Below are 13,489 nucleotides of genomic sequence, written 5' to 3' on the forward strand. Positions count from 1 at the left end.
ACAAAAATGCATTTCCCTCAATCGTAAGCCAACGATCGAATTTTCGATCGATGACGACTGTCCGTCAGTTTTAGTACAGACTGATTTGCGATGATTTCAGCCATCCGCTAACAAAATCGTGTCAATATCATGCTTAGATATAATGAAGGCCCCGTTTTTGTGCAGAAACACCTGGGCCATTTGAATTTCTAAAGATAGCAACGCAAGACAATCATGTGGCTGAACCCGCAGATATAACACGAAGGAAACCGACGAAGTAACGGAACAAGAAAAGAAAAGGAGCACTTCCGTATTCAAATAAAAGACACTTTCTATAATTAAACAGATCTTTACTCAACGGAATATAATTGTCAACTGAACAAATTAATGCATACGAAATGCAACGGTCACTACGCTTAATTGTCTCTCCAATGTTGGCAGCAAGGCGCTTATATGTATAACAGGTGAAGCAACAGTTCACCCGTGGTCGAGTGATTAGCGTCTCACATTATCATGTCGGGTGTTCGGGTTCGATTCCCGTTCTGGCCGGGGATTTTTCGTCAAAGAAATTTCCTTCGACTTGCACTGTGGTCATACGTATTCTAGAGCTGGCCCCTCGGAATACATTCAAGGCGTGTTATTTGGCTTAAGAAATCTCAAATAAGTATTAATAAATGATGCTAATTAATGCATACGTTGAGATGGCAAAAGTTCCACAGGGAACGTTAATGCCATTCAAGAAGGTGAAGCAACATCATCACTTCAGTAAGAAGGGGATTACGGTTTGTGGAGCGGGGGTTGTTTGTTTTGTTATTGCTAGGATACGCCATTTTTGCATTTTCACATGCGAGAGAAGTGGAAATGAGAATGAAATTCTACAAAATCATCCCTTCTTTTGCACATAAATTCGCGAAAGCCGAACATAGTAGGCATCGTTCGAATAAGCGTCGTAGCAGTTTGTAGAGAGCCGCCGGCAGCATTCTGATGCTGTTTGTAAACAATACCGGCAGCAATTCCAATATGGCTGAAAATGCATTTCATATGATTGTTTCACCTGGTATATATAGAGGCGCCTTGGTTGGCAGTAACTACTGAGAATATTACAAAGATGGGAATGCAAGGTGTTTACAGGAAAGGTGGTCGGTAATTCCTCCGACATCTACTACTTGTAGTCGACCACTAGGCCTCAAATTTACTTTACAAAAGTCTTTCTTAAATGACTATGCTCGTTTCAGATAGCTTAGCACGTAGTTTATTCCTGCGGGTCTAGTGATTGAGTTTGTTTAGTTCAAAATGGTGAACTAATCTTCATTGCTTATCTATATATATATAAACTGGCCAGACGGGACAGTCCCGCATTTCAACAAAATGTCCCGCGTAAGATTGCGTCCCGCGAAACGTCCCGCATTTGGCAAAAGAAACGAAAATGTCCCGCGTTATCATTATGTTTCAATATCACAATTTGATCATTCTGATTTTCTTAAATAGAATAACCTCAATAAAAAAACTTTTATTTGGCAGACTGTACAAGAGCGCTTCTAATGCGTCCAAAGAATAATACGTTGAGCTGGTTTCATCACACCGACAGGGGGCTTTTTATTTAGAGAGTGTCAACTGGAAGCGACAGCAACAAAATTGGAAAATGATTTTTATGAAAGTCCCCTTTTGATTCGCAGGGACCAACGTGAGTCAGACGAAAAGTTCATCTTTGGTCCCCTAGCTCGGTCAGGGCTTAACGTTTGAAATAAGTCGGAAGAACTAGTGTACACTCGACAGGAAGAGGCAGAGTTGTTTGATGAAGTATCGTAAATGAAGCGCTTGGCGGTCTTACGGAAGTTGGCCGGAACCTGAACCATGGCCGATGAATATATGTATATCGGCGTGTTATTTTACCTTTTTGTGGCTTTGGTGGTCGTCTGTCTCTCTATTTTGGCCATTCGCCCAAAAGTTTTCTATCGGGTGCAGCTGGGGAATGTTGGGAAGGTTGGTGGTCTTCACGACAAAGTTTATCTCCAGCCAATCCATCCTGATCGGCTCTTTTGGCATAATGGGCTGATCCCAGGTTCGGCATAAAGACCACATCACCTTCCCAACTCCGGCAAGCACTTCGTACTATATATTTCTATATATTTATTTTGGACATTCACTTCACGTTTGTCAGAGAACCTTCTTTGAGAACTTGATGTGAATGATATATTCGACGACAGCGCTTACCTGGGGAACTTAAAGTACCCGGTCCTCTGCCATTCGTTGAATTCTAGCATCAAGTACGTCTCGTCTTTCATTACGAGTGCGAAAAGAAGTTTTTAACTTCTTTCGCCGGAAACAAGTTTTTCACCAGCACCTCAAGCTACTCCTTCTGTGTGTTTGCCTGCTGCTCAGATCCGTCCGGTCTCGTCTGACGCTTCCACATAAAAATGTCCATTTTGGCCAGATTTTTCTCCACCGTTTGCTTCGATCTCCCGGGTTAAGGAGCGGCAAATAGATGATATTGTAAATACCAGATCGGCTATATCTGGCGGACACAAAGTGCCTCAGGATGTCCAAGTCCTCCGCTGTGGGATGGAGCTTTCAGTATGGAAAAATTAAGTTGCTTGACAGTGCTGCTGCTGCGAATCAACATCTTTGAATCATTTTTGTTGTAGACTTAATAAACGTAAGATTTAAAGAAACCCGAAATTAGTCCATTTTTTTTGAATGCATACGTTAACACTAAAATCGATGAAAAATGAATTGGAATTTTCGAGCATTCCATTCGGTAATTTGAAGAAAATTGTAGAATTTGAATCGTGCTTGCCAGGCGTAAATGCTCTGATTTAGTGAGTGATTTTCGGGCGTAAACAAAATCAAAACTAACGAAAAATCACAACTGAGTGCCGATACTCAGAAAGAAATAATACTGATCAGTTTAGACTCGCTAAACTATGGTTTATGTTCACATAACGTTTTGTTGTTTGTGTCCCGCGTTAGACCTCTGAGCATCTGGTCACTTTATATATATATATATATATATATATATATATATATATATATATATATATATATATATATATATATATATATATATATATGTATATATATAAATGGATTTCTGTCTGTCTGTCTGATTCTTATGGACTCGGAAACTACTGAACCGATGAACATGAAAATTAATATGTAGGGGTTTTTGGGCCCGGTGAAGGTTTTCGTGATAGTTTGAGACCCCTCCCCCCTCTCTAATACAAATGAAACACAAATTTCTGCATTACTCGAAAATTATTCAAGTAAATGAAATCAAATTAGGCATATTGAGGTTTTAGGGTGCAATAAATGTTTCTATGGTAGTTAGACACTCCACCCCTCTCTCTAAGTGGGCTGCCATACAAATGAAACACAAATTTCTGCATTACTCGAGAATTAATAAATATTTCTATGGTGGTTAGACACACCTCCCGCTCTCTAAGGGTGCGCATCATGTACTCCCATATCTTCTTCTATAGATACCAATAAAAAAGTATCGCCGAATGTGTTGATATGAGCAGAACTCGAGGAAGGAATTGTCCGATTTAGGGCTGTCTTTATTCTATTATATTTTCTGTATAAAACATTGATTCCATGTAACGGAGAAACATCTTATTTCAAAGTGGTTGAAAAATCTTGAACGAGGATTGTGTCTGAAAATAATCTGATATTATAATGATGAGTTTTGTTAGAAATACTGGGAATTTTATAGAAAAAAGTAAATTCAATGGAGACGAATAGAAGATCAATCAATGAACAGTTCTGCAATTGAACCCATGAACTTGCTCATAGTAAGAAAACGTGAATGTTTGAAGGCATTGATAACAAAAAACAAATTTTGGGCGGGACGAAGTTTGCCGGGTCAGCTAGTCAGTTATAAGATTTGTCGCTTTTGTTTTTTTTAACCAGTATTCAAAAAATTAAATCAGGAGACAAATTGACAAGATTATATAAGGTATACCGGGGCAAGTTGAAACGATTTATTCGAACGGTTTTGCTTCTCGAACTATCTACAATTGATTTATGCAACACTAAATTGATGGAATCACATGTAAAAATTTGGAAAAATGGTTTTGGCACACGCGAGATGTGGAAGAATAGTCTAAAATACGCAAAATGGACACTACATACTAGGAATTAATATACGAAACAATAACATCAAGAATACTTGTGGCGATCTGGCGTAGTGGTAACATCCATGCTTCTCACGCTAATGGTCACGAGTTCAATTCTCATTCCCGACATTCTTCCAAAAATGGAAGTAAAAGTGACGAACCAGCCAAATTGAGTTGAAAATCACTATAATACAGATAAAAAAAATAAAAAAAATCAAGAATACTATTTTAAACGTAGAGCAACTGAAAACTTCCACTTATGAGATTTATGGGATCATCAAAATATTACGTAACGCACTCAGGAGGAGGGAGGAGGGGATGCCTTGTAGAAACTTGTTTAGGAATAAATCAAACTAAATCTAGATATTTTTAAGCAAATGACCATTTGTTACATGTTATGTAGAGAAGAGAGGGTCTAAAATAGTAAAAAATTGAGTTACGCAATATTTGAAAGACCCCTAGTTGCACAATTAAAAACTTTGATTTGTATCATGTCTGTGTATTCATAAATTATGTAGAACATACTGAGGAATGAAATGTGAATGATTCTTATTTTCTTAATTTATCATCATTCATTCATACAGCAATCAACGACAAATAACGTTCGGCATCTGCAGCAATGTTTAAAAAATAGTCAATTTTCACTGGTTTCAACTTACCCCAGGGTTGAAAAAACACGGTGTTAGTTTAAATGCTCAGAGATATACGGAAAAAGAATTTTCTGTTTAGTTTTAAAAACCACTATACTTGATTATCCCTATTTGGTAACCTGGCGTGCGATTCTGGAAATATTTTTGAAAAAATCAGTGTTTTCGCACCGATTGAGTTTGCGCGCAAAAATGTTTGCTTTGATTTCACGGAACAAGGAAATGTAAACAAAGGCGCGGATTGCGTTAAAGCATTCCAATATTTAGGTAATGGCTGTCATAAAGTGATTTGAAAGATAGTGTTCACTATATATATTTTTATCACGTCAATTCATCATTCCTAGTAAAAGTTATGATTTCCGGTTTAACTTACCCCGAATTTCAACATTCCCCGGTGCCTTACTTTAATATTGAATTCCCATTTATTCAGTAGAATTGTACCCTGAGAAAAATAACACTTCAAAACATATACACTTTTGAGCGAGTTCCAATCTTTATCACCATCCATCCAAAGCCAACTCAGTAGTTGTAGCCCAACGCGTACGGGGGTTCCACCGAAGTAACCACTACGTAGATTCCCTTTGCGTTTTCCCACCGCGGAGGATCCCCTCCGAGAAGGGCTTGCTGTTTCAAATTGTAGCACGTTTTCGCCTTCAGCTCGCTATAATCACTGCAGCGAGCCCCCCAAAATCCATTGCTCTGCTTCGAGAGTGATTCCATAAGAATCTGAATGGATCTCCCGTGACTGCAAGCTTCAGCCAGACAACCCGGTTGCTTTTTCCCGTAATTGACGTAGAAATCGACATGACCAGCAGGGTGGGGATACCCAGAGAACTGGGTGCTGGTGTGAATTACCTCCACGTACTCCGCATCATCTGGACTGAGACGCGCATCAGGTTCATCCTCGAAAAAATTGATCGATGCTGGATCCAATCCGAAAATCACTTTCGCTTTCCCAACGCTTACCAGTCGACCAGCGTTTCCCGCTATGTGCGCACCTAAACTGTGCCCAATGAGATATATTTGATCCATGGCAGCCATATTTAAGCGCACTAGGCGATTGATGAGATCTGCTACCACGTAACCAACAGCCAAAGTGTATTGGGCCGAACGCAAGTAAACCTCGGAGGCGCCCTTGTTCCAATCAACACCAATAACGTTGTACTCTCCACGGGCCAAATATGCATCTTTGACACCTTGAATCGCCAACGATGTGTAATTATTCATCCATCCATGTATGACGACACTGCAGGAAGGATGAGATTACAGATCAACTATCACTGTATCGTAGCAAAACTAGATCTCAGCATCCCGCGTTTTGATAACTTACCGCAGTGGTAAACTGTTGTTGTAGAACGATCGAGACAACGAACCAACGGTATCAATTGAAAACACGTGTGGCATATCTGCTGTCAGAGGCGTGTACAGATAGAAGCGCACGTCACGTTTCGCGCTAAAGCTAGACGCAAACCCGAACCGGTTTAAACTGATAGCTGCAAGAGGAAGTAAAGTTTCTTTTAACTGACTGAAAGCTGCATTGAATGCCGAAAAATGTATTCACTTACGCTGTGTGTCTTCATCTCCATAAGATATTCTGACACTCGCTAAGAGCAGTATTATGATCTTTCGATGCATGATACCGGAAGCAAACGCAGCCAGCCTGAGACATCAATCCGGCTTCAAAATTGCGAACAAATTGGTTTTATACGTCCTCCAAACAAGGTACACTTCAACGCAGACTGTCATTCAAATTGCACCTTCGTTATCACCATGATTGCTTCCCGCCGTGAGCTTTCGGGCAAATGTAATTTAAAAATTCTACCAGATGATAAGCACCAACAAAATGAGTTCGAAGTAAGTCAAGCCTGCAAACCACACCGGCTAAGATTACTTTCCCGACTGGCAAATATTGATACGTTCAAAACTTTCGCGCATTTCACGTTTCCGGTGGACACCTCTCAAATGTAACAACTGAAAACGAAACACGACCCAAAACAAACTACAAATGACCAAGACTCGAAACATATCTTTATTTGTTTTTTTGGCTGTTTTTGTGATTAAATCTGTCTATCGGCTTTTTTGAGACGGGTCACCCTCATTTGCATACCGTGTATGATTAATCGCCTGAAGTAGTCCGTAGAGACAAGTTTTGTATCTATCAATACTAATTTGAGATCAGTTCAAGTGGATGCTAGTTAAGATAAGTGGGAAATATTGTATCCCTGATACAAACTTCAATTATTCTACCTACCAATGTGAATTGTAAATGCTATTTCATACTGACAACATTTCAACATTACTAATTAAATTAAAAATTCATATTATTAAATAAAGGTCAGGAATCGAATGTTGTTCGTGACTTGTGAAGGTTTGATGTTTAGAGTTCAATTATTTTGAAAATCACGAGGGTCGATAGAAAGTCAATAAACTTCTTGTTGTGATGTCGAAATGCAAAGGCAAACTAAATAAGGTACAAAACAAATCTCACTGTGCTGTTGTTTGTTGAATAGACAAGAAATGCTATCCATCTGCAACGTACAAAGTATCTTACATTCATTTGGTATCATTTGGTAATGTGAATATTCAAAAACATTAAGCATATCTTCCAACTAAACTCATTCATTCCTCTAATAGACTAATTATTGGATTTAAAACTAAGTTAATCATCGATTGGGTTTCCGTTATTGACAATTACCGTTTTAATACGCCTCCGGAATGATCGACGGGTTCTGAAAACATTTTCCGAATCCATTTTCATCCAGGCACGTGTTATACACTGCGTTTCATAACTGTAGATCCCGAAACCATGTAAACTATAAAAACAGATACAATCAATAATCACGAAAAAAACATTCACTTTCTTCGCAAATGTAATATTTTTCCAAAGAAGTCTAGCTCATTGCCTTTAATTTCATATATCGATCATCTAGATTGGTTCTGTAGTTATGATTCGTTTAGAATTACAAAAAGAAGAAAAAAATGATACTCCTAACTATCGGTTAACTTTGAAAAACCATAACTTCAAAAATAAAAAGAACACATCTCTGATTTTGAGATATTATATGTAAAAAATCCTCAGCTTTCTAGAAAAAATATAAAAAAATATAGCACCCTTGGTCCCGAGACCATGAAAACCACAAAAAACAAATACAATCAATAATAACGGAAATAATTCAACTGAAGTTATTTTTCCTAAAAAGATGATTAGCTTTAATTTGAAATATTGATCATTAGAATCGGCACAGTAGTTCAAAAGTAATAAATTTTTGAAAAAAGGCATTTTGGGAAAAACGTAAAAAAACTGATTTTTCGGAACATCGTTAAACGGAAATGGTCACGAAAAAATAAAAAAATACGGGTCCAATTGTTTGCGATAAAGAACAAATCTACCTCTTTTCACGAACATCTGAGAACCACTATATCGGTTTGGCATGGATTGGCTGTATAGTTAAATTTCGCACAGATCAAAGTAAAAAGAAGGGAGTAGTTGAGGAAATGTCGAAGATCAAACCATTGAAAATACTGAATTCGCCCACAAAAAATGGCTCTCATCGAAACCCGTCGTTAAATATAACCTGGCTAGATGCTACTAGCACCGAAACCAAAAGATGAAAGCATAATCAAATGGTTGAACGACGAAAGTTTGGATAAAGAAGAAAAATTTAAATAAATACATTCCTGATCGATTTTTCGATTATTTAGAATGAAAATTTTCTGTTCTGTTCGTATCCTTAGCATTAGCTTCATAGTAACTTTATGTCTTATTTTCAGGTGTTGACAGTTCTCCACTTTTTGAATTGTTGCCTTTTAATTCATTACAACCATTACATTTTTGTATGTACCTGAAAATAATATTTCAAGTTGGAGAAAAAGTAATCCATTATTTTCGCGGTAGCAGGCTTTAGCGATCAATATTCCGCGTAATTTCGATCATACAATTTCAAGTTTAGGCTCGTTGTAAAGATGACATTTCACACTACAAAAATTATTTTGTGGAAATGGACCGTTTGAAGCTAGCGATTGACCAGAAACGTTCGAAATTAGTCAACAAAGGAGGTGTCAAGAGAAGATTGCAAAAATCTATTACAAGAGTTTTTCGCCAATAAGCCCAAGACTTCTATGAGAGAGTCATTATGAAGCAACCTTTAGAATGGCAAAAAATTTTCCAACAAAACGGCATCCGATTAATGGATAACTTTTCCCCCAACCGAATAATAATGATACTAAAGCTAAAATTCTGCTTCAAAATTGGACTTTAAAATTTAATACAGATTTCAATACAGATTTTTTGAGAAAAATCCTAAGAGACCAAAACATATATTTTACTATGGCCATCCAGGCTACCTGTCCAAATACCATGACGCTGGCCGGATGATTCGTCAAATTTCGATGAATTCGAAAATAATATTCAAAGTGGTAAACAAGGATTGGATAATATAATTGCGTAGTTCTACGTCGAAAATATGCGGTCGTGTCCTAGATACAACCCCTCACATTTTTTTTCCAGATCCAAAACTATTTTAGCATTTCACCGTGACACTCCAACAGCAGCCGCAATTTCGTTTTGCGGTATTTGCGCGTGGGATGAATCACGGATGAAAACAACGATTGCAAAAATTCATGAGTACTGTTTACGTTTTGTTTACTCCTAAGTTGTAGAACAAACTCAAGCAACTAAGGGTTTCGTGTTACTTCCACATCTCAAATGGCAGTGACTTACGTATAAGGGTGCAATTAATATTTTAAAGATAAAAAAACTAATCTTTCTCAGCTTTCCTAAAGACAATTCACCGGAAACACGATGCTGTGGCAGATCGCCCGGCTTCAGTTCTTGAACGAATACGACTTAAAACTAATATCCTCGCATAAAATTTTCCACGTAGCTTAACTCCAGTTGTTGCGAGCGACGGCGAGTGGACGAATCACGATCTTCAGAGTGCTCATACACACATACACTCCCTCCTATTCTACGCGGCGAGTGACATGAGATAGCAAAGTTCCTCGCATCATTGTGGAAGCTACATTACTTTTCAATTTTTTTTTGACGTAGGATTACGTCTTTCGGGAACATATTGGGGTACAAATTGAAAAATTAAATTGATCGCATCGTGAAAAATGTCCAATTTCAAACGCTTGTTATTCATTCATTTCATGATGGATTGATGAGATTTTTGCATCAAACGACAATTTAATTAATCTCCATAACAATTTTTCACATTGAATAAAATAGTATATATCATATAACTAACTATCGAACAATTGAAAAAATTCAACCCCTATCCAAACAGAGATACCCAGTCCTGATTGGTCGAAACTGACGTCATTTCTTTTTCGCGCCCGATTCGTTCTCTCACCGGCAAGTTGCATGGCAATCGAGTAGGAGGCGCCTACTTCACACATACCGAATGATATAAAAGGAAGGAGCATTCGTGGATCTCATTCATTCTTAGAACGGACGTGGAACGGACAACAACAAGTGGAGAGCAGCAGCAGTGAAAGCGGCTAATATATAGGCAAGCATAGAAGTTGAGCGGTCAAAATGCGAGCTGTGTCTCACACCGAGCTTCTATGGCAGCATAAGCAGCGGCAAACAGTAGCAACGGTTGTTGAAACCGGTCTACTACTAATGGCAGCAGCAAGCATCACGAGCGGATCGTTTCAGGCACGCTCTCTCCGTCAGAAGTGCGAGAACGTTTCTTGGCATCGTGAAAGTGCAGTATCGAATCTGAGCGGCCAACAATTGAGCTGTGTCTCACATAAGTGGCAGTAGCAGCAGCAGCGGCGGTAAACATCGAGGCTGAACCTCAACAATCGAGCTGTGTCTCGCATCGGTCCACTACTGTTGGCAACAACAAACATCATGAGTAGAGAGTTTCAGGCATGCTCTCTTTCTCTACTGCTGCTGCTGCTGCTGCTACTCAGTCAGATTTCTCATTCTTGTTGGACGCTCAGATCGATAAACATATGTGTTTCTAGTGTGCATTGCTGGTACTCCTGTTCACATCAACCAATACAATTGGATGCGGTTATGGAGGTAAAGGAGACAAAAGATCCGGTTGAGGAAGAGTGTATCGTAAGGTTCCACATGACAACATCCAGTGTATCAAACCCGCTATCCGTTGTTTAGCTCACCGTGATGGTGTCAACGAAACCCTTGCAAACCGACGCACAGAAGCCGAAGAGCCTCCATAAAATGATATAAAACTACGATCAAAAATACGGTTTACTTTTACATTTTCTTTGATCATGTGCAACTAACAGGAAACTTATCACGTCAGAAACATACTTTCCATCAACCAACCTGACTGGATGCGGTAAGGGAGGCCAATGACATATGTATGCATATATATATATATATATATATATATATATATATATATATATATATATATATATATATATATATATATATATATATATATATATATATATATATATATATATATATATATATATATATATATATATATATATATATATATATATATATATATATATATATATATATATATATATATATATATATATATATATATATATATATATATATATATATATATAGCGAAACGGCTCCGGTCATGCCTCAAAGAATTTTCTAAAATAATATTTTGGCGATGCCTTTGCGCGAACTACACGGGCGAGTAGCACCATAACAGCAAATCAAATGTCGAAGTTCATCGCTATTCGGTTCGGCGTCGGTTTAACCCTTTCATTACGGCAGTGTGCTCCGCCGAAGTGCTACCCCTGTACGAAGCACTGCGCCGAAAAGTATGCACATCGCACTGGTGTGATCGAAGAGCAGTATGAATTTCATGTCGTCTAAAGACGACGCTCGTATACACAGCTCGTCGCGCGGATGTCGTCTATAGACGACGCTCGTAACGGAAGGGTTAACCATCAATAACTACGCATGGCAACATTGACATCTGGCAATTTTCATATAAGATTTTTCCCCCGCATGTGGAAAAAGTGGTTTGTCATGTACATAAAAGCGCAGCGTAGTATGTCAACTGCTTCCCGGTTAGAAAATAAATGAGCGACCCGTCCAATTTCAAACGCTTATTACTCATTCATTTCATGATGGATTGATTAGATGTTTGCATCATACGTTGTCGGCACTCCATAATAAGTTTTCACATTGAATGAAATAATATATATCATGTAACTAATAATCGAACAATTAAAAAATCTCAACCACTATCCAAACAGAAGATACCTAGGCCTGATTGATCGAAATTGACGTCATTTCTTTTTCACGCCCGATTCGTTCGTTCACCGGCAAGCTGCATGACAATCGAGTAGGAGGCGCCTACTTCACACATACCAAATGATATAAAAGGATGGAGCGTTCGTGGATTTTATTCATTTCTACAACGGACGTGGAACGGACAACAGTGGAGAGCAGCAGCAGTGGACGCGGCTAATATATAGACGAGCATCGAAGCTGTGTGGTCAATAGGCTAGCTGTGCCTCACATCAAGCTTCTATGGCAGTATAAGCATCGGCAAACTACTACTATACTACTGGCAGCAGCAAACATCGCGAGCGGAGCATTTTGGGCACGCTCTCTCCATCAGAAGTGCGAGCACACGCTTCTTGGAATCGTGAAAGTGCAGCAGTGAACTTCAAGACGAGCATCGAATCTGAGCGGCCAACAATTGAGCTGTGTCTCATATCGAACTTAAGTGGCAGTAGCAGCAGCAGCGGCGGTAAACATCGAGGCCTAACATCAATCGAGCTGTGTCCCGCATCGGTCCAGTACTGATGGCAACAGCAAACATCATGAGCAGAAAGTTTCAGGCATGTTCTCTCTTTCTGCTGATGCTGCTACTCAGTCAGATTTCTCATTTTGTTCGACGCTCAGATCGGTAAACATATATGTTTTTAGTGTTTTAAGTGTGGTCACATCAGATCAACATCAACCAACATGACTTCATGCGGCAAGGAAGGCAAAGGAGGATCGAAGCGTATCGCAAGGTTCTACATGACAATATCCAGTGTATCAAACTCGCTATTCGCCGTTTAGCTCGACGTGATGGTGTCAACGAAAACCACTAAAATAAAAACAGAAATAAGCAGCAGCGGCTCCGAAAAAGCTACCGCTGCCAAAAAAACAACAGAAGTGAATTGTTGTTGACAAATAGCCTAACGTCGATAACATATGAGGACATAACTTCAAATCTCACCTAGTGACAAACTATAGTCACGCCATTCGCCTGTAGGAATGCAGTGACTTGAGCCATCTCACCTCATTCGCCGTGCGGAATAAAGGGGACTGTTAGACCAAAGCCAAGTATTTGACTCTTTTTGACAGATAAAATTTAATCAACGTGAACTGATCAAATATATTCGACACAATATTCAATTATTCGATGCCTAAAATATTTTTTCGGTCTGTTCGTCAATCCTGTTGGAACATGGTTAGATTACCTTGAATATTTCTGTCGATTTTTTCCATGTTCGATTTTTGTCATTGTTTGTATGTCTTTTTAAAGTTAAATTGTAATGAAAAACTACATAACTTTAATTTTGACGCATGGCATGAATCACGCCGGTTCTGTTAGAGTCAGAGTGCGATGGAAAATCAAACAGCAAACAAAACCGTTCTGTATTCTGTATAGAAATGATTCTCCCACTATTGAGGCTTGTATAGCATGTCCCATTAAACTTATGTTCATTGTGTATTACCAATGCACATCGTCATATCCGATTAAACTGACAACCAACTGCTTATGTCGACAGCAGACT

At 38.7% G+C, this 13,489-nt stretch overlaps 1 protein-coding gene across 5 annotated transcripts in view; it reads right to left on the minus strand.

The window, feature by feature from the left end:
- Nucleotides 1–6,626, minus strand: part of LOC129767891 (lipoprotein lipase-like) — a 46,455-nt gene extending 39,829 nt beyond the window's left edge. The window contains exons 1-5 of one of the 5 annotated variants that reach the window (XR_008741593.1): nt 6,307–6,626; nt 6,072–6,234; nt 5,243–5,987; nt 5,115–5,183; nt 3,417–4,278 (exon numbers count right to left, since the gene is read on the minus strand). Coding sequence is in view for 2 of the 5 variants with exons in the window: in XM_055769145.1 (XP_055625120.1) it covers nt 5,261–5,987; nt 6,072–6,234; nt 6,307–6,376 (960 nt within the window). In the remaining 3 variants the exon portion in view is untranslated. Of the gene's footprint in view, nt 1–3,416; nt 4,279–5,043; nt 5,988–6,071; nt 6,235–6,306 lie in introns of those variants that run through there. The other 4 variants (XR_008741591.1, XM_055769145.1, XR_008741592.1 and 1 more) reach the window with 4 other exon arrangements.
- Between the last annotated feature and the right edge of the window lie 6,863 nt (nt 6,627–13,489).

The sequence above is a fragment of the Toxorhynchites rutilus genome, chromosome 2 (genome assembly GCF_029784135.1).
Source record: "Toxorhynchites rutilus septentrionalis strain SRP chromosome 2, ASM2978413v1, whole genome shotgun sequence".
In the NCBI taxonomy this organism is placed as follows: domain Eukaryota; kingdom Metazoa; phylum Arthropoda; class Insecta; order Diptera; family Culicidae; genus Toxorhynchites; species Toxorhynchites rutilus.